The 22962-nt window shown below is 29.1% G+C and overlaps 2 protein-coding genes across 2 annotated transcripts; both read right to left on the bottom strand.

Annotated features, from left to right (window-relative positions):
* Nucleotides 1–1902: 1902 nt before the first annotated feature.
* Nucleotides 1903–8458, bottom strand: LOC145600726 (WAT1-related protein At3g28050-like). Its single transcript, XM_081656598.1, has 7 exons — nt 8322–8458; nt 7900–7965; nt 6161–6274; nt 4274–4517; nt 3723–3881; nt 3017–3165; nt 1903–2100 (listed from the first exon to the last, which is right to left on the bottom strand). Exons 1-7 carry the CDS (start codon nt 8456–8458, stop codon nt 1929–1931), a joined length of 1041 nt encoding a protein of 346 aa, XP_081512724.1. The 3' UTR covers nt 1903–1928.
* Nucleotides 8459–10692: 2234 nt separating this feature from the next.
* Nucleotides 10693–16818, bottom strand: LOC145600727 (WAT1-related protein At3g28050-like). The gene is made up of 7 exons (XM_081656599.1): nt 16635–16818; nt 15828–15882; nt 14776–14889; nt 13843–14083; nt 12711–12869; nt 11941–12089; nt 10693–10870 (listed from the first exon to the last, which is right to left on the bottom strand). The coding sequence occupies exons 1-7, from the start codon at nt 16816–16818 to the stop codon at nt 10693–10695; spliced, it is 1080 nt and encodes a 359-aa protein (XP_081512725.1).
* Between the last annotated feature and the right edge of the window lie 6144 nt (nt 16819–22962).

The raw sequence follows: 22962 nt of genomic DNA on the forward strand, positions 1-22962 counted from the left end.
CGTCCTATAATATAGTTCTTGTTTTACAAATTTGGACATCTAAAATGTTGATTCTGTTTCTATTTTTGGATAGTATGTAAAGACTATTATATTCTTACTTTTTTTTTAACTTTGTTCATTGTACTTCCTTAGCCTTAAGGGCTATATATAAGCATTAAATAAACTCTTGAAAATTGTACTCCCTCCGTTCCACAATGATGTTCCTGTTTGGAAACTTTGACTTTTTTAAGAAAGAGAGAATCTTCTAAATTTCTCTTAATCTATAAGAATAAATATAGTCATGTGGGATCTACTTTGATTCGTCTTGATGAGTAGATTATTAATATCTAACTTTTATAATTTTTGCTATTGTGAGATTAAAGATATTTGCGGTCAAAGCTGGGTAAAAAATTACATCGATTTACGAAACAGGAACATCATTATGAAACGGAGGGAGTATTAAATTAGAAATTCATGACAAAAACACGCGCAAATCAATGTAATTAGTGTTCATATTTTCATGATTTCCTAACTTTTTACGATTTTCTAGTGTAAATTTAATGCTTATATGTAGCTCTAAGGGCTATGTATAGCATTTTCCTTTTACTTTTCACTTTTATTAATAAAAAAACCCTGAAAAAACACAAAGAAGAATTATATTATGGGATGGAGGGAGTATATATACTTCCTCCGTTCTTTTTTACTTAACCCGCTTTGACTTTTACACTATTCACCATCCTTTCTATGACCATCTTTTGTAAATTATATACTTCGTATATGTTACAATATATTCCCGTAGGATCTTGTTAGATACGTCTCAATAAATACTACTATAATATGTAATTTTTATAATTTGTACTTATGGAGAATTAAAGTTATCGATTTTTAAAGTTTTGCATTGGCAAGTGTGATAAAAGAAACAAATATAAGTAAAAAAGAATGGTGGAAGTAAATATTTTTAACTAGTTTTTAGTATAGATTTATTTCAAGTTAAGAACTTGTTTTATTCACGTTCAATTATTATTGTTGTACTTTAAAGACGTATGTTATAACATAATTCAAATAGGAAGTACTAGAAAAAAATTATAGCAAGAATGATCATTGGTGAAAGGTGGCCCGCGATCTCTCAAGTCCATTATATCGATCATTCACCTTACAGACATAAACACTACGGGGCCTGTTCACAATCTTCACATTTACTTAATTTCAGTTCAGTTCAGTTCAGCTCCAATCAGTTCAGTTTAGTTCAGTTCAGCTCTAATCAGTTCAGTTCAGTTCAACTCCTAATTTCTTTGATTCTTTCTCTCATAAAATATTCATTTCAGCTCAGTTCTATTCAGTTCAGTTCAATTCATCACCTCCAATTAGTTCAGTTCAGTTCAGCTCCAATCAGTTCAGTTCAATTCAGCTCAGCTCAGTTCGAAAAATGTGAACAGGCCCTAAATCAGGCAAAGGAAAGAGGTGGAGCAAGAATAAGAATGAGTGGAGAGACAACAAGAGTATATGTAATATAAACAGACAGCTGATGAATTATATATGTAAAATGAAGGATATACAAAACACAACGTAACAATATAGAGAAGTGGGAACTAACAATGGTTGAAACTTTGCTAAAAGGAAATTTTTATTTACATGTGTTAGATTTTATAAGTTTTGATATGCAACAACTTTGCTATTACAACGGAGATTTTACAAAGTCTATAAATAAAACAATCGATCAATTTATGTAAACATAAACAAAAATAATGGTTTATATAGTAATAAATTCGTTTAAAACCCTTGCCTTGCTAGCCATAACCATTGGACCAAGCAAGCCAACCATTATAAATTCATAATCCCTTACTGTAAGAATACTATACGATTAGACTTACATACAATCTGTATCACTGTATGTATGACATGTAATCTGTACGTTGAACAAAATGTTATTAAAACTTGTAGCAAAACTTTTATGCATCCATGCTTTTGTCAAGCAACATAGGGATTTTTAGAGTATGCGACTCTTCTTCTTCTATGCTATACGTCAACTTAATTTCAACATCTTTTTTAAGCATATCTTCTTCGGCTTTTCCTTTTATCACCGTATAGAACCCAATTGTGATAATTAATCCTCCAATTACACTGCATAAAAAGAATTATATAGTTTATTTTCTATTTATCAAACAATTTAAACAAATTTTTTTTTTTTTTTTTTTTTTAAGTAGACTTCAGTCAATATAATAAAATAATCTAGCCTTAAACATTACACTATCCAAATTTCAGAAACTATCATGGGATAATTTAACGTGATTTTCATTTGAAAAAAAAAAGTGAGATTTGTCCTTGATGTATCTAGATTTCATATTATAACACCCCTTTTATTCCTGATTACTTGTAACAAAATGATTGACACACTTGCATATTAAATTACAAGTTTGACCTTAAATACATGCATATTGATATAATTTAATAAAAACTATTTAAAAAAATGTTTTATAATATACATTGAAGCTAATCCAACAACATATTACACGACAATGGCATTTGATTTTTTTATATACTATGTAAGGATTTGCTTGTAATATTAAATAATCTGTAGCTACTAGCTTAACTATTGGAACTAGAAAATGCAATTAGCTTGGCCATCAAGCTAATTTGCTTGGAAAAAAATTGCTAAAATAAAAAAAAAAATTAGAATAAATAAAATGAAATTTATCAACGTAAATTAAGGAGGTGTGGTCCATTTAAATAGTAAGCTATTAGCTAGCCGTTGGAGTCAAAATGACAATTAGCTTAAAAGTTTATGTGGCATAACTAGCTAATTTGACAATCAGCTTGCCATTTGAGTTGCTCTTAGGGCTATGTATAAGCAGTAAATATACTTCCTAAAATGAAATTAAGCTGAGAATTCATGACAAAATCACAGGAAGATCGGTGTAATGAATTTTAATCTATTCTCATTATATCCTTTTTTAGCTTCTTATACATAACCTTAAGACTATGTTTATCATTTTTCATAATTAAAAAGTGTAGGAAGTTGAATTATGACGAAAGGTACCTTCCAAGATGTAGCACATCTCCAAGGAAAACAGCTCCCATGATAACTGCGATAATCATTCGAAGTGGTTTAAACATTGCTACAAAAACTGGTCCCTTCACTCTGCATGCCCATGTGTCCACAATATTTATCGTACCAACTGACACAGCCTAATCAAAGTTTAGATAATACACCCACATTAATATTCATAATTAATAATAATAATAATAATAATAATAATAATAATAATTCATAATAATAATACTTCGTATATATTCATGCGGACTTTATTATATTTATTCATTTGTTTCGGTTTTAGTTTCTGTATCATTTTTATATTTTGTTATATCCATCTGCACCGTTGTGCGTGATTTTGTCATGAATAATTTCCAACTTAATTATATACATATATACATATACATACATACATATATACATATACATATACATACATACATACATACATACATACATAGATATATACATACATATATACATACATATATATATATATATATATATATATATATATATATATATATATATATATATATATATATATATATATATATATATATATATATATATATACTTTGGAAATGCATGAAAGTAAAATACTTTGTAAGACAATCTATATAAACGAAAAAAGTAACACAGAATAATGATGAATTGATGATGATAATAAACTTAATTGAAAGTAAAACAAGGGCAAATGTTAAGAAAATACCCCAACGAGAATCGAAATGTACTCGATACCAAAGGTTGGTTTCCAAACACTTGCATCATTTTCTGCAAAATAAGTAATGATTGATACAATTATAGTCTCAAAGAAAAAAGTAATTAGTGTTATTAGCACTTCTGAAGGATAGTCCCTTGCAAGCCAAGTCTGAAGAAAAGAAATTAAGTGATTATTAGTGGAAAAATGATAAATGTAGTCCATAACTCCAAAAAGAAGAAAACAAAAACAGCATATTAACATTAAAATTAAATAAAATGATGTATAATTTTGTTATATATTTTGAATAAACACATATGTATGGAGTATCTAAGCATGAGAGTGAGGGATAGCTCAAATGGTTAGAACTCCCCTCTCGATTCCAAGAGATTTTGGGATCGATTCTCATCATTTGCCCTTTTAGCTCTCTAAACACCAAATTAATATATATATATATATATATATATATATATATATATATATATATATATATATATATATATATATATATATATATATATATATATATATATATATATAAAAGCATCTGTAAAAATAATTACCTTGGTAACATACGCAAATGAGACGAGTAAGAAGCACAATGAGAGCAAGGTCCCTCCAAGGATCCAATTAGGTTGAGTTTGAAGTTCCACAAGAGAGTGAAGAGATGGGTTGGTTGGTGAAGGGAATATACTACTAATTGGTAGTCCTTGGTAGAAGATCACTATGAATGCTCCACTAATTGAAACTGTGGTTCCTGTCAACTTTAGTATGCTACTTTGTGAACGTAGGTTCAATATCTCCATCCTACATTCCATAATTTATTTCATCTTTAATCACTATACAGAAAGAGAAAAAAAAAAAGGGTAACTTATGCTAATATGATGAGTAATAACTACTTTATCTCATGGTATTAGACCAAAAAAGGAAAGTTATTATGCAAGGTACAAAATTTCAATTCATTAATCTTTTCATCTCATTTTACTTGCCTAATTTTGACCATATTTAATGTGAAATCTTTTAGAAGAATTGACATAAACAAGGAAAATACGGTGTAAAGGCTGCTCACTTCACTTTATTCTTGTTGATCGATATTGAATAACTCTTAGTTTAACTTAAATAATTTCTAATGAACTTCAGTTATTTTTGCTGATCTAGAAATTTTTTTTTTTTTTACTTATTTTTCCTTTTTTTTTTTTTTTTTTTTTTTTTTTTATTTTTTTATCAATGGTCAAATTAACGCCTCAAGGAAGCATTTGGCTCACAGAATAGTAGGTTTTGGTATTAGAAACAAATTAAGGTGGTGAGGGATTGGAACTTAATTATTTCAATGACAATAAATGCATTTTTATTATAACGTTCATGGTATGGTATGAGACTATGACTATATGAGGCAAACTGTTAAATGATCAAATCAACCAAAATTTTAAGTTGATGGTTGAAGTATAGGATCGGTTTCTATACTCTATCACGCCCCCTCACATGAGAGCCATATGGACTTGAAGTGTGGATGTGACATACCCCCCTACTCATACCTAATGCGACGTATTCCACTTGAAAGTGTTGGAGGGGGGATGGTGGATGAGATTTAAAACCGTGACATTTGTGTCATGATGATTCTTGATATCATGCTAAAATGAACAACTCAACCAAAATTTTAAATTGATGGCTTATAGCGTAATATTTCTTATTCCATAAAAAGAAATTAAATTAATATTTCATATTCAGATAGCTCACAAAAATATTTATACAATAGAAATTTGTTAAATTAAGGTATACAAAAATGTATATTTTTATCTTAAAAAACTTAGAACTGAGAATCATCAGTAAGGCCTGTTCACTTCACCTTACAAAAAAAAAATATATTCAGTAAAAATAATTTCAGTTTAGTAAAAATAATTTCAGTTCAATAAAAATCAATACCTTTAAGAAGAAAATATAACAGAGAATCAATAAAAATAATTTCAATTCAGCAAAAATAATTTAAGTACAGTAAAATTAATTTAACTTCTGTAATAAAAATTTAAGTTCAGCAAAAATAATTTCAATTCAGTTAAAATAATTTTAGTTCAGCAAAAATTAATTTATGTATATATATATATATATATGTATATATATATATATATATGTATATATATATATATATATGTATATATATATATATATATGTATATATATATATATATATGTATATATATATATATATATGTATATATATATATATATATATATATATATATATATATATATATATATATATAAAGAGGTTAAGGTTTCAAATATACATAGGTGTTTGCATTTTAACAATGCTCCGCACTCTAAGCATATCAAAACCCTAGCCTTATTTTGAAGAGATGAATCAAGAGATCTACAAAAATTATAATCCATAAATTATTAATAAGTTACTATTTTCGTATATTTTCTCGCCTTTACTGTAAGAAGTTTGTTACCTGAAAATGCTGGCAACGATGAAAGTGAAAGGAAGTGATAGATTACTCATTGCTGATGCAAGTGTTGGTGAGCTATAACGTAATCCAGTATAGAAGAAAATGGAACAACCACAACTGCATTTTAATACATAGTAAAATCATTTAATATACTCGATCAGTACAACCAGTAGGGTGTATCTAGAATTTTTGAAATGAGAAGTTTTCTACATTGACAATTCTATCATTTGATTATTTTTTTTCACAATTTACAATGCATAAATTATCTTCTATTACGCATTTTCAAAATATGAAAAATTAATATTTTGAAAATGCACATTAAGACAAATATTTTATTTATTTTTTTTTTTTTAAAAAAATCTACTCCATAACAAGATACCATTAAAAAAAAAGAATATATATATATATATATATTTTTTTTTTCACTCAAAAAAAAAAATATTTATATGTATATTTTTTTCTTATTATCAATGAATAATTATGACCAAACATTGAATCTGCAAATAAAATATTAACTTGTCACTTACTAGATTTCTGTTTTTGATGCAATATCCAATTCCTCTCGTCAAGATGGTTCTAAAGCTTTTCTTTTTCTTACCATTAGAATAAAAAATCACTAAAAAAAATTACAATAATTATTTCGTATATAATTAGTACTCCGAAGTTGAATATATTTTGAGCTATAAATAGTACTATTTTTTTTAAAAAAAAAAAATAGGAAAAATTATAATTAGGCCCTGTTCACTTCACTTTAAAAAAATAATATTAAGTAAAAATAATTTCAATTCAGTAAAAATAAGTTCAGCCCAGTAAATTTAATTTCAGTTCAATAAAAATAAGTTCATTTAAGTAAAATTCAGTTTTCCTAAAAAAGAATTATAATAGAAAATCAATAAAAATCATTTCAGTTCAGCAAAAATATTTTCAGTTCAGTAAAATTAATTTAAGTTCAGAAAAATAATTTGAGTTCAGCAAATATAATTTTAAATCTGTAAATATAATTTCAGTTTACCAAAAATAAGGTGAAGTCAACGGGGCCTTAGTACTTCACGAAGTAATTTGTAGTAAGAAAACCCCTTACTATATACTTCCTCCGTTTCTTTTTACTTGCAACACAGCCTTGTGGCACGTGTTTTGAGGTCGGGTTTATGTAAGTAAACGGATAAATTATTCATTATAATTTTTACAAATGATACTTAACCCTATTCTAATCTTCGTGTAAAAACTATATTGATAAAATTGCTCGTCTACCTTCACTAATCATCTCCTAAAACTGCCCGCCTAAAAGGTGTGTTGCAAGTAAAAGAAAACGGAGGAAATACGTAGTAATTTATGTAATTTGGGAAAGGTAGTTAACTAATGTAAATAAATAAATTCACTTCCACCATTTACAATCCCTCCCAATCAAAATAAATTAAAGTGCTTCATTGCTTGAGAATAAAACAAAAGTAATGGAAATAATTGATTTATTATAATATAAATATTCACGTAGTTTGAATTGATTTTAGAAAAATTGGTGATTAAGATCAATGAAATAAGGGCATGTTCTGATTGACTGAACTGAGCTGAAGTGAACTAAACTGAATTTATTGGAACTGAACTGAACTGAACTGAATATTATATGAGAGAAGGAAATTATAAGAAGTGAACTGAACTGAAAATAAGCTGAAGAGAACAGACCCTTAATGCCTTTTCAAAAGAAAGTAAAAAGATTTTATGAAAAAAAAATAACATAATCTTACTTGAGTATGGCAATCAGGAGCATCCGCAATATTGTAGAGCATCCAATGGGTGGAGGTTGACGATTTCTGTTCAAATACATTTAACAAACAAATCAATAACTATGTGATCTAATTCAAAAGCTAATGAAATCTTTGTATGTCAATCTTACTTAATCCGAATATAATAATGTAATTTATATTATATGTACAGCTAATTTGACAACTTAATTCGAATGGGTTATTAGAAGATGAATGTATTAAAGGAAAAATGTAATGCAACATTTTTTTTTTATTTATTTTTTTTTTTTTTTTTGAGGTAATGGGTTATTCACGTAGTTTTTTTTATTGTAATGTAATAACTATGTAATGCAACATTGATTAAAGGTTTCGTGAGCACGATTTTATCACTATTACAAATAGATAGAAGCATATCGATAACATACCTATGGTAAAGGAACGAGGCCGGGATAAGAATGAGTAGATCGATGGCATGAGTGTATGTTATGTAAACATAGTTGCTCATTCCCTTTTCCGTGGCTGCTTTGTTGAGTGTATTGCTACCTACAAACATCACTTCCATTGCTAATAATAATACCAATAACATATTTAATCCTTTTAATTTTCTTCTTGATCTTCTCTTCTTTCTTTCTCTCTTTTTTGGAACTTATTAATTCAAGTTTCTCTTCTCATCCAATTAAATGATAAAATTACAAACTAAAAAGAAATAATTTCATTCAAACAACTGCAATGTAATTTTAAGTTTATAACACAAAAATCTGTTAACGACCCACTAAATCCAAAAAAAAGTATTGATTATTATTGGAATAATAATTCACAGATTTAATTCCACCAAAAGATTCCTATAATAGAATAAAATAGTCCATGCCTACATGACATACACATGAGTACGTCCATTAGTCCATAAAAAATATTACAATTTGTTTTTGTCGAATTCATGATTACATATATTCATCAATAATAATACCAATGCAAGTAGTTGATTGAGATAGTTTTGAGCTTATAATTTTATAAGGCAATATATATATACAAGAAATTAAGAATCCAAGATTAGGTGATACGTGCTGTCCAAAAAAATAAATTAAAAAAAGGAAATTTTGTCAGAAACCACCCGTTAAAAACACTTTTTTATCAAAAACCACCTGAAAAAAAATTTGTTGTCTAAGACCACCCAATTTTAAAAATTTGTTGTCAAATGCCACAAGAGTCTATTTTCCGGCATTGACCCCGAACTCCGGCGTTGACCCTCCCCGCGTGCAAGGCACGTGACTTTTGATGAACCCCTCCCTCCCCGTTTTTTCCCCCTTCGAAAAAGTTGGAGTTACCTCCATTATCTCTCTCCTCTTCCTTCTCTCTCCTCTCTGTTCTATCTCTCTCCTCTTTCTGTTTCTGGGATGAAGATCAAGTGGCAGAAACTTCTTCTTCTTGTAAGCTTCCTTTAATGCCTACTTCTGCTTTTGTGACATTACTGTCAATACTTGCACAATCCCTAATCTCACCACCTTACTGCAAAATCCCCAAAACAAAACCCCTAATTCATTCAAATCATACAATAAACCCTAAATTAAAAACCATTGAAAATTGAAATAAAAAAATTACATTTTTGAGAGCTTGTTAGGAGCACCGCTGGTAACCTTAGCAACACGGAGAAGAGCAAGCTTGAGATCCTTGAGCTAATTCAGCAAATCAGCCTTAGGATTTTGCGTCATCTCATGTGGTTTAATTCTTGCTGCAAAATTTTACACAAAAAAAAAAGGTTAATTGAATTAAAATCGCAATTTGAAGACATTGAAAAAGCTTAAATTCATCGAAAATGGAGGAGGGAGAAAAGAAATCAGATGTGTACCCATTTCTTGAGGAGAGAGAAGGAAGAAAAGAGAGATAATGGGGAAGGGGGGTTCTTGAAAAGTCACGTGCCTTGCACGCGGGGTGGTTCAACGCCGGACTTCGGGGTCAATGCCGGAAATTAGACTCTTGTGGCATTTGACAACAAATTTTTAAAATTGGGTGGTCTTAAACAACAAATTTTTTTTCGGGTGGTTTTTGACAAAAAAGTGTTTTTAACGGGTGGTTTCTGACAAAATTTCCTTAAAAAAACTAGGTGATATGGGTTTGAGCTATGGGTATACATAGAAATTAAATTTTTCTTAAATAACCATTAGGTATTAGGTATGTATGATTTCCAAAACACATATCTCATATCTAAAATTCACGATCTAAATGCCCCATATTTAATTTGTTTATAAGTTCACTTTAGCTCCAATAAGTTCAGTTCAGTTCAGTCAATCAGAAGAGACCCTTAATCCCTTAAACTTTGTTCCAATGTATGACAACTACAATATACAAGTACATTGTACATATATACTTCCTCTGGTTTTTTTAATTGACACCCTTCTATTATCACGCTGCCAACGCATGTTTTTAACGCTTAATAACTTCAATTATCAATATTATAAATTATAAATAATGGATGTTATAAAATATGCATATAGATGATTCAAACAAGATCCCACATGATTATATTTTATTGTATCTATAAATCACAAAAGCGAGTCAAAGTGTAGTGTGTGAATAGTGATGTAAAAGTCAAACGGTGTCAATTAAAAAAAAAAACGGAGAAAGTAGTAGATATATTTGAACTAGGTCACAAGTCTCACAACCATCAACATTTGAATTATTGTCATTCAATGATTAAAAACAAATTAAAACGTGACATTTACAATTATTAGAGCCAAATTTGTAAGAATTAGGTTATTGTAACAAATTTTAAATTAGATAAAATTATTGCAAATATTTTTATGCGTTCAAGCTTTTGTCATGCAACATAGGAATTTTAAGAGAATGTGACTCTTCTTCTTTTATGCTACTATATATCAATTTATCTTCAGCTTCTTTTTTAAGCATTTCTTCTTCTTCTGATGTTCCTTTGATCACTGTATAGAATCCAGCTGCTATGATCAATCCTCCAATTACACTGCACAACATTATATAGTTTAATTTCTATTTAATAAGTAAACAATTTTCATGAAATTTTTATGTAGACCTATATTAATCTAATTAACTAGGACAGATCGAGCTTAATTTAATTTGGAGCATTTTTTTTAGTTAACCTATTGGTTTTCAAGCTAATTATATTTTCTAAATGTGATAAATAAAACAATGTACGAATTAATAGACACTTTGTACATTTTTAATTATAACATGTACAGGATAATAAATTGTGCTCATGTGATGTATTAAATATTTACCAACCTCTTTCTTCTTGATGGACAAAGACATTAGCTTTTCCTATTGGAATGACAGTTGAGTTTCCATTGAATTCTTTAAATCAATGTAATTTGTAATTTAATTTCTAGCTACGTGATAAGAATTGTATTCTATATTTAAGGAATTTCACTATCAACCTTTATGCAATTTTAGCCTCTTTCAAGTCTTTATTAGGGTACGTAGTTTAGGATTTCTTTAAACTTTCTAATGAAACCATAGTTTTAAAGGATGATTAGATCATATCGTACATCTTGATTTGTAATATATACAACAACACTAAGTTATATTTTGTGTAATTGAAAACATGGATGTTTATACCAAAATGATGTACATAAAAAATGTATGTACGATTACTTCTATTTTTATATATTACGTATCTGTGATAGATACTTGCATGTTCTTGCATAAAACTATTAAACTATGTTATGTACTAATAATACTTGCATGTTATATTCAATCCTATTACTTTTAGATGTTCATTTTGCAATGTGTAGTATATTAAAACTTCTATATTATTTTATGAATCCGTATCTAGTTTTAATTAGTCAAACCAAACCAATCTAAAGCTTTTGAGCCCAAACGGCAATACATTGGATTTCATATCCAAGCCTCATTTAAAAAAACAGAAAGATTTGTGGTAGGGTAAAAGCTCAGGTTATCAAATTAGATCAATATATACGGAGTATATAATTGACTAGCTAGGTTTTAGATAATTCAGAGAGATTGCATTATATAAGTAACAAGTAAGAAGTCGACGGAGTTAAAAATGTGTGATACCTTCCAAGATGTAGAATATCCCCAAGGAAGGATACTCCCATAATAACAGCGATGATCATTTGAAGTGGCTTGAACATTGCCACAAATACTGGCCCCTTCAATCTACAAACCCATGTCTCCACCATATTTAATAAACAAACTGCTACAGTCTGGTGAAAATTAGATAATACACCAAATATTAATTTTAGTGAAAATATATAACTAACCAAGTAACCAACCATAATAATAAGAAACAATATATATTATGTAATTATGTAATCTATAACTTTATACTAAAGGCGAAACCAGGAATGACACATGTCATCTCCTGGTTAAAAATTTTCCCTCCAAATTTTTTTTTTTTTAATTTTTTTGGTCAAAGCTTTTTAGAGAAGTTTTTAATACAAAATACAATAATATTACATTTCCTATTTGATAAGTATATTCCATTTGTACACATTCAAACAAAGAAATTATTTTTTTTATACAATATTATGCAATAATAGTTTGCTATCTATAACTTTGTAATGAAATTCATAGTTATTTTTATTAGTCGTGCATATATTATTCTCTCTGTTTTCTTTAGTGTGATAAATTTTTTTAGTAACTAAAGAACTTTCATCCTATTTTGCAATTAGGTATAATTTTTTATAATTAAATAATAGTGTTAAACTAATGATAAGTATTAAGTATTAAAAATTACCGTGCATGGCACGGGATTTAACCTAGTTATGTAATATAATCGATCTAGATTGGTAAGTTTATGAATATTCTTAAATATGAAGACTTACTCCAAATAGAATAGCAATTAATTTGATGTCGATGGTTAGTGTCCAAACACTTGCATCATTTTCTACAATTAAAGTAACAATTGATACCACTATTGTCTCAAAGAAGAAAGTAATTAGTGTAATTAGCACCACCGGAGGGAAGTCCCTTGCAATCCAAGTCTGGAGAATGAAAGGAGTGATTGTTAGTAGAAAAATGATAAATGCAGTCCTTAAACGTTTCTATCAAGAAATACATGAAAGTGTGTAAGCAAAAAATTGTGATCCCATTATATAGGAATCTGATATTGGCACACCCTATTGTGAGAACAACATAGAAAATTGACTAAATTGTACTTTCACGTTAGGTGTATGTGCCAAAATCAATATGAATATTTAGCATGTCAAAATCATTTCCCCATTAAACGACACATGGTTTGATAAATTACAAAAATTTATTTACACTTTAGAAGATTCAAATATTACAAATTAAATTAAATATATACACATATTCATAAATTTGTAATCACGTGAGATTTTATCTAATTTGTCTTGACGTGTAGTTTTATGATATCAACTTTAATTTTTTTTTTTTTTTTTAAAAAAAAGCTAATTGGAGTTGCTAAATAATAATGAATCATAATCATTAAAAATAATAGTACGTTTTATGATATCATAAATTTGTAATCACATGAGATTTTATCTAATTTGTCTTGACGTGTAGTTTTATGATATCAACTTTAAATTTTTTTTTTTAAGAAAAAAAAGCTAATTGGAGTTGCTAATGAATCATAATCATTAAAAATAATAGTACGTTTGTTTCATAATAATTATTTACGTGTTACTTATTGCATTATTTATATTTTTTTTAGTAACTTTGACCATATTTCGTTTTGCTACCTATACCACACAATTGTTATCATGTAAAATAATGATAAATAGATATTAATAAACGGAGTATATATTTTCATAATTTTTTTTTATTATTATTTTAATCATATACATTTTCATATAGTAACAGGCAAATCTATACGTTACCAAGTGTAACCGTTCACAATGTGTGTGTTTTATACGATAATGGCAAGACTACTCGCAAGAGTATATTAGTACGAAAAATTGATTTAAGACTAACAAAAGAAAACAGAAGGATAATGACCTTTATAACGTATGCGAGCGAGATGAGTATGCAACTAATAAGAAGAAAGGTTCCGCCGACGACCCAATTAGGTTGAGATTGAAGTTGAACAAGAGAGCTCAGAGATGGCGTCGTTGGTGAAGGGGCTACAATGATAGGGAGTCCATGGTAAAAGATCATTATGAATGCTCCACTAATTGACACCGTTGTTCCAATCAACTTAAGTATGCAACTTTTTGAACGTAGGTTCAAAGTCTCCATCCTACATAAATTCCACAATTTATAGCATATCATTGACAAAACCTAGTTATAACATACTTCCTCCGTCTCTAAATTAAAAGCCTCTTTCTCTTTATTATGTGAGTAATAAATACTAAAAAGAGATTTTGTATTAAGGGACGGCGGGAGTGTAACATTGCTTCATGCATGGTACCAAACTCGTAAAGGAGTAAACAAACTAACAAAGAAATAAAGATAAGAAAAGAAAATAAAATTTGGGAAATTTAGGTAAATTAATCGGATCAATTGAACTAATATAACTAGATAACAATTTTTTATCCATGTAATTTTACATCCATACTAAATAAGTTATGTGCTCCAGATTGCAAAATATGTGTGATCCATAAATCTTACATTCTTTAATTGACACATTTTAACTTTTAACACTATTAACAAACTTTACTTTGACTAGCTTTTGTGGTTCACAACTATTATTGAACATATTCACGAGGGATTTCATTTTAATCGTCTCAATGTATATTTTATTAATATTAACTTTTTATAATTTTTTAATGATTAGAGATATTAATCGTTGTTAAGCTTGTGTATTAGAAAACGTGATAAAAGAAATGTAACAACTAAACTACGAAGTAGAAAGAAATAGAAGGAAGTACATGTACGTACGGAAAGAAAAAAAAAATTAAAACATATGTTGATCTATAGTTCTATACTTACCTGAAAATGATGGCCATGATAAAAGAAAAGGCAAGAGAAAGATTACTTATTGCTGATGCAAGTGTTGGTGAGCTATATTGTACTCCACTATAGAAGCAAATGGAACAACCAAAGCTACATAAAAAATGAAGGACAATAATGTTATGATTTTACTCAAATGTATTTGGGATTTTGATTTGGGAAGAAATTATATGAGAAAGACTTTTTTCCCTCAAAAAAAAATATGAAAAAGACTTTTAGGGAGAATTGAATATTTTGCTTATATGGGAAAGATTCATATACATAGATAAAACTCTTTTATTTTAATTTGAAAGGTAGATAAAGCTCTCATGAATGCATAGAAAGTCATAAAGAATAGAAGGAAAAAAAAAATACCTATATAAAATTTAAACAAATAACCTCTAATTCTAACACCAAATGGTTGACCACCAATTTACCAAACTATGTTGTACTTAAATATATTCTCTTTTGAAAATAAAATTTGAGTAGTGATACCTAATGAATGACCCATTAAAACAACAAATTTAATTATGTGAGTCTTAAATTTAATGAATACTAATGATTAACTTCATCCTCATATAATGATCCAGACACTGCACAAACCCAAATTCTACCATTGACCAACTATTTAGGGCTTGTTCACATTTATTGAATTGAGCTGAACTGAAGTGAAATAAATATATTATGAGAGAAGAAAATTAGGAACTAAACTGAACTGAACTGAAATTTTAAGGCTTGTTCATTTCAACTCCAATCAGTTCAGTTCAGCTCCTAATTTCCTTCTCTCATAAAATATTCATTTCAGATCAGCTCTATTAAGTTCAGTACTTCAGTTCAGTTCAGCTCCACTCAGTTCAGTTCATTTCAGTTAAATTCAATTCAGTACAACTCAATTACGTAAATGTGAACAGGCGCTTAGTCTCTCCTATGATAACAGCGTAACTTTTAAGGAGTACCCTTTTTTTATTTTGTATATACCAAGATAGATAATACAAGTATGTAGTACCTTTTTATTTAGATTTTACTTGATATACATGAAAGTGCAAGTCTACATTAAAATAGCAAGGATAAAATGCTCAAAACTACAATTATCGAGTGGTTGTGTTAGTTCAATTTTTTTTAGGAATGAGGTTCATATAATCATATTATTAGTTTTATTATTTAATACTACTTCGTTTTTTGTAAAGACATACATAACAAGTAAACCTAACTATATATATACTACAAAGTGGAGTACATTGTATTCCTTTTTTTCATAAAAGAAAAAATTACTTTGTATATAATAGTGTATATAAAAAGAGGAATTAATTTTACCCTTGTTATTGTTCAATAACTAACATTAATGGTTAATTTTCTTGCTTTAGAATTGGTTATAGAAAAGTTAACATGAAATTATAGAAGTAACAATAACAACTATAACGTGCAGGACATACTAAAAAAAAAAAAAAAAAAAAAAAAAAAAAAAAAACAATGAATTGCTTTTAGTGTAAGATTGCAGGACATACTTGATGATGGAAAGCAGGAACATCTTCAAAATATAGAGCATTTAATGGGAGGAGGCCGGTTGTTTCTCCTGCTAAAATCCATTTCAAAAAAAAAAAAAAAAAAAAAAAAAAAAAAAAATGATATCAAACTCTAAAATTAATTGAAATCTAAGTACTTCAAACTCTTGATCTCCATCCAAAATTAGTTATTGTCATACTGATGATGTAATTATAGTAACTTACGCGACAAATTAATTTAAATATCATGTCAAAAATATCGAGCTAAGAAGAAAATTAAAGCAAGAATGATCATTAGTGAAAGGTCGCTCTAGTTTTTTTAGTTTGATCATTCACATTACAAGCATATCGATATATATATAACATACCTATGGAAAAAGAAAGCAGCCGGAATAAGAATGACTAGAGACATGGCATGAGTGTAAGTAATGTAAACGTAGTTGCTCATTCCTTGTGTCATGGCTGCTTTGTTGAGTGTATTGCTACCTACAAATATCACTTCCATTGCCAATACAATTCCTAATAACTTTGCTTCCCACATCTTTCTCTCTTCTTCTCCACTTTCTTTCTCTCTATTTCAATTTTGAGCTTAGTTTGAGTTTCTCTTCTAATGACTTACATTTGTTTATAAATAATTTATGATTAATTGCAACAAAATAAAACTAATTAACCAACTTATTCAAAAGAAGTGACATGTAATTATAAATTACACAAGTCTACTAACAACCCCACTATCAATTAAAAAAGGTCTTAATTAATATTGAATTAATTTAAAGATTGTCCATGTTAATATCCATTTTAATGTAGGTCCAATAAAAAGATGCCTCTAACGAGAATCAAGTAAAATGCATGCCACTATGCCAAATAAGGATTCATTAATCATCCACCATAGAAGAGATAGTAATTAAAATAGTTGTAATTTTGTAAGGCTAATAATTTAAAAATCATAGATTAGGTGGTTAGATTCCTTCTAAAAAATATTATAAAAAGACTAGGTGAATTGACATCAATTTTATTATTTTAGTTCTTTGTCTAATTCGATGTGTTAATAATATTAATTAGTATTAAATTTATTTGGTTCTTTATTTAGTTGTATAAATGAAGTAGTAATTCTAATGAACTTTTAGAGCACATGAAGTATTCCCCTCAAAAAAAAAAAAAAAGAGCACATGAAGTATTCCCCTCAAAAATATGCCAAGATTTGTTTGGTTTAATTTGATATAGGGATTATACTTAATAGGGAAAGTTCAAAAAAAAAAAAAAAAAAAAAAAAAAAATTTTTTTTTGTGAAAGCGGGATCTAAAACCTATCCTAAATATAATATCTATCAGTTTCATTTACCTAGAAGGATTTGATAATTCGATTTCTCCATTTTGTGGGAATTAAATTTCTTATGATCGGATTTGGAGGTGAATTCTTGCAATATTCTCCTATGGTATTTTTTTTCGTACCTCATAGCAGTCACAAAATGAGGCAAAATAATATTTTCAAGAAAATTTTAAGTAATATGGGATCAATAAAAAAAAAGGACTACAAGTATCAATTATTTCAACAAAAAATAAAAAATTAAAACAGTGTGTCTTGTGTGCGACTGGCCACACCATGTGACCGCTTGTAAAAGAACAAAGTAACCCCTATAATATTGACCGAGTAACTCCACAACACTGTCCGAGTAACCCCTATAATATTGATCAAGTAACCCCTGTAATACTGACCAAGTAACCTTTATAACACTAATAAAGTAACTTCTACGACGACTTGTCATACGGTATGGCTAACCACATATAAGAATTTGTGAAATTGAAAACAACAATACATTATACGAGTAATTTACAGTTTTTGCAGTCTTGCAGATTTGATCATAGTTTTTATCAAATAAATTTTTTTTAGGAAAAAAAAAACACACACACACACACAAAAACACACCAAATCACTTCGGGCTACCCTTAACGAACCGAAAAAAGAAGCTATACGGCCAGATTGGAGACTATCCTTGGATGAGAGGCAGTCTGGTTAGGTGGACTAGTTCATAGTTTTTTTTATTTCCCCACTGAATTGGGCTTTAATAAATTGGGCCAAACAAGCAACTTTGTAAAGGTATACAAATAACAATAAGTGTGAGCAGACACTAGCATTTTAAAGCAGGCATTAGCATATAACAGAAAAGATGAAGCAAGGATTTGTTTTTCTCAACTTTTTTAATGTATGAAATAGGGGCTATAATTCGTGGTTGCCCAATCTATGTTCTATAACCTGACCCGTTAGCACCAATTTGTAAAAGGAGTTGCTACGTACTTACATTACGGGCCTGTTCTGATTTACTGAATTGAACAGAACTGGATTGAACTGAATTGTTTATGAGATAAGGAAATTAAAAACTAAACTGAATTAAAACTAAGCTGAAGAGAACAAACCCTACTTAGAATGAAAAACAAATTAAAAGCAAAGGAAAATTTGTGAATATTGGGATTCAACTAGGTTTTACTCGAATAAGATAGTTATTGTTATTGTCACGTTACAAACAAATTTAACCCTTCCAATCTTCCATCAAATAATCCATCTTATTTTATTTTTAAATACGTAGTACAAAGAATTGACACACACACACAAAAAAAAAAAAAAAATTAAAAAAATCAAGTGCCAAATAATGGAATCTTTTTTAGATGGCACTATGGCAGGAATGAAGTAATCCAACAATGTGTGCTCAACAGCTACTTCCAATCTTCCATAGTACCAATTTCAGAATTCAGAGCATTTGATACAGCACAGCACAGCACAGCACAGCACATTCACATTCACATGAAACTATGAATAGTATGAAAGCGGATGATAAAGTTTACAATTTACATGTACAACTTAGTGATGTAGCTAGTGTACAAGATTTGAGATCAACTATGATTCTTCTTTTACGTACCTCTGCTGTACTTTTGGTATCACTTAACAAATTAGTTATTGATGTTTGAAGATTTAAAGGCCGAGTTGAGTAGATGCACTTCTTTATGTTAAAGTTAGTCATGGGTCGAGTCCTGGTAAAAACACAATATGTACGTATATTTATGTAAGCTCTTAATCAACACATATATTCTATTGAAATACTTTTAGGCCGAAAATTAAATCTCATTCTAGAACCAATTAGGTAAATAGGTTACAAAGTTCATTCAAAATGAGTGACAGCCCAATAATGATGATATGATTAATCGAATAATATGTTACTCATATAATTAACAAATCATATTGTTAGTTTAGATGAACTACTACGAGAGGGGGGGTGAATAGTAGTAGGTTCCAATTGCGGAACTTAAGCGGAAATAAACAATTAAAACGTAAAGGAACTTAAAGCACACAACAAGTTTTACGAGGAAACCATCTAGTGCCTAACTGGAAGTAAAACCTCGGCCCTATTGGGACTTATAAACAAATTCCACTATAATAGGCAACTCTCCTAGTACAACCTATTACACAGACCTTTGCTTTGCAAGTTCCACCACGGACACTTGACTCTATAATAGGACACCTCCTACCAGACCTAAGACACCTCCTAGGACCCTTTTCTCCCTTTACCCAGGACACTTCCTAGGTGACCCAAGACACCTCTCAGGTTCCTTTCACTCACTGTGCACTCACAGCTGCCACTCGAATTTTAGAGAATTCAAACTCATACACAAGCGTGAATTTAAAAGAATTCACAATCTCACCCCAAAACCAATTACAACTCAAAGACACACTCTAACACATAAATGGAAAGCTACACATGAAACCCAAAATCAAAATGATAAAGCTTAAACCTTTGGCAAACTTACTCTTAAGCACTAAGTGATTTTCACGCTTAAAACTCTCATTTTGCTAAGCTAAATTACTTCTATATTTATAGGAGTTTCTAAGCTCACAAACTAGGTTTTTCGCAAACAAGATAAGTTAAACAGAAATCTAAACTTATCTTTTAAAACCGAAACCAAACAGATCGGATTTAATTTCGCTTTTTATGAAAACCAAATTTTATCAAATTCGTTTTTGTTAAAAAATAGAATTTTATGAAAAAGATAAAACCGAGTTAAACCAGATTTTAAAGGATAAAATCAAATAAATACTTTTTCATAAAACTTATAATTATCTTTTACGAATTAACTTGTTTGCCAAGCTTTATCTGATTTCTAATAAGTTCCATGCACAATAACCATTAATGGGTTTACATCAACCTATAAAACAAACTTATCTTTTATACAACTATAAGTTATGAAGTCCATCTTTTTTGGTTGATATTTCGATCTTTGTACCGATCCTTGGTTCTTGAGACTTGCCCCAGCATTACACCGGAACCAGGTCGTTACAACCCGTTTTGAAGTTCCTATTAAGAAACTTCGGGAAGTTCCATCTCTGGAACTCTTCTTCTGTCTTTTACTTATCCTCATGGATCTTCTAAAGATCCTTTGTCTCAGTTCCTATTTCAGCCCTCAACGGTTACTGAACCTGCAAACATCACAACACTAGAAAATCCTTATTAGAAGGAAATTTGCTTAATTCTTAACATCATAATCAAAACCTCATAAGGGTCAACACATATAGTATGAGAGAGTGAGAGACAGCTCAAGTGGTAAGAACTCTCCTCCCAATTTTAGAAAATCTTGAGATCGATTATTACCCCCACCCATGGGCGGAGCCAAGGGGGGGGGGGGGGCTGGTGGAGGCCCGGCCCCCTGTGGCCCAATTGGTGATATTAGTAATATATAGTTTGGCCCTCCTAGAATAACTAATAAATAGCTAGTATTTGTTCTATATATCATGATGTTAGTAATAGCCCAATTGGTTTGTTGAAGTTTTTCATGATGACTTGGTGGGAGAGAGGTCTCAGGTTCAATTCCCATTGTTAGCGTTTTTTATTTTTTTTTTCGGGGTAATTTTATCGTTTCTTGGCCCCCATAGATTTTTATTCCTGGCTTCGCCCCTGCCCCCACCCTTGTAGCTCTCTAAACATCAAAAACCAAATTATACAGTATACTTCGTATATGTTATATTTGACATGGAAATAAAGGTCAAATTGATAATAATGTGTCCCAAACTCCCAATAGAAACTAAGCGTCACGGAGTGTTTGTGGAAGCAAAAACCACATTGTTGGGTCCATAGACGGTAGACTTAAGGGTCACTTTTTCTCACGTTAATTTGGTCGGCCATCATAAGTATATTTTTCCTATTTTGTAGCTAAAAACTAAATTAATTAAGAGGATTTTTTTAGTTGACTATGCAAAATTTTGGGTTGATCCTTGATGGACTACATCATTCCTATAATCGTAATTCATGGTCACATGTATGAGGCCCCAAAAAAAAACAAAAAATTCTTATAATCTTCTTAAGTTACTATTAGGTCATGTCTTGCCGACCTATCTTCACTTATTTCAAACAAAATCAGTCTAAATTAATTTATACAAAATATAAGTTTAAACAAAATTAATTCGTATTAGCTCAAATAAAATTAAATTTTAATTGTTGTCAAATAAAATAAAATAAATTAGGTTTTAATTTTCCCCCCAAGACCATGTTACACAATTGTTCTATTTTACCTTTATTTTTAAACAAAAACTTTAAGCGCAAATATGTTTATTACAAACAAATAAATCAAGGAGATCAAGGCTCTTATTAAGGAGTTAGATTGTGTTATGTTTAGTTTATTTTGACTTATTTTAGCCAAAATAAGATTTTAATTTTCGGACAAAACAAGTTCAAAGAAAGATCATTCAAAAACATTCAGATAAATTTTGGCTTATGTGTGCAATTGGCAAGAAGATTTGGCTTTATTGATGTGATATTGGAATGTGATGCATTGGGTGTTGTGAATGCAATCAAATGCAAGAACAAAGGGGCTGCTCTTGCTAGCTCTTCTTTTAGTTCTTTTAATTGTATGCATGTCAAGTGAAGTGGAAATGTTCTCGCTCATGGTGTCACTCAATGGGATGATACTAATGTCTCATTGGAATGTATTTGTATGTCTTCCTTTCCCCAAAATCTTGTAAATTTGGCGGAAATTAATTTGTGCTTATAAGATCCCGCATGATTGTTTATTTTTTTTTGAAAAAAAAAACGACAAGATATGTTGAACTTAACAAAGTCTTATTATGGCTATTAATAATGTTTACCAAAAACAAAAGAAAAATGGTGTTAAAGTGATCACACCTAAAACTAAAAACTCATCACTGAGGGTTCGTTTGGCATTGTTGTGGTTTTCAGTTTTTTGGTTTTTTGCATTTTAAAATTATATGATATATGTCATATAATGAATCAAAAATTAGTCAAACTTATTAAAATCATGATAATTTTGAAAACTGACAATTGAAAAGTGCAAACACCTTTTTTTTGTTTCCTATTTTTGGTTTTTTGTTTTCAAAAAAACTAAAAACTGAAACAAAAAACAATGCCAAATAAGCCCTCACATTTTGCATTATGATATCACAACTTCACAAGACCATAATATACTAATTAATAGAGGCAACGAACAAGTCATTTATATATGTATATGTATATATGTATATGTATATATATATATTATGGCTGATCAATATCTAAGATTGAGTAACATATGAATTTAGGTTAAATGATATATATATATATATATATATATATATATATATATATATATATATATATATTTATATATATATATATTGAAGCAAAGGTTAAATGATATCTTGATTA

This window comes from Chenopodium album, chromosome 21 (assembly GCF_948465745.1).
Source record: "Chenopodium album chromosome 21, dcCheAlbu1.1, whole genome shotgun sequence".
NCBI lineage: Eukaryota > Viridiplantae > Streptophyta > Magnoliopsida > Caryophyllales > Amaranthaceae > Chenopodium > Chenopodium album.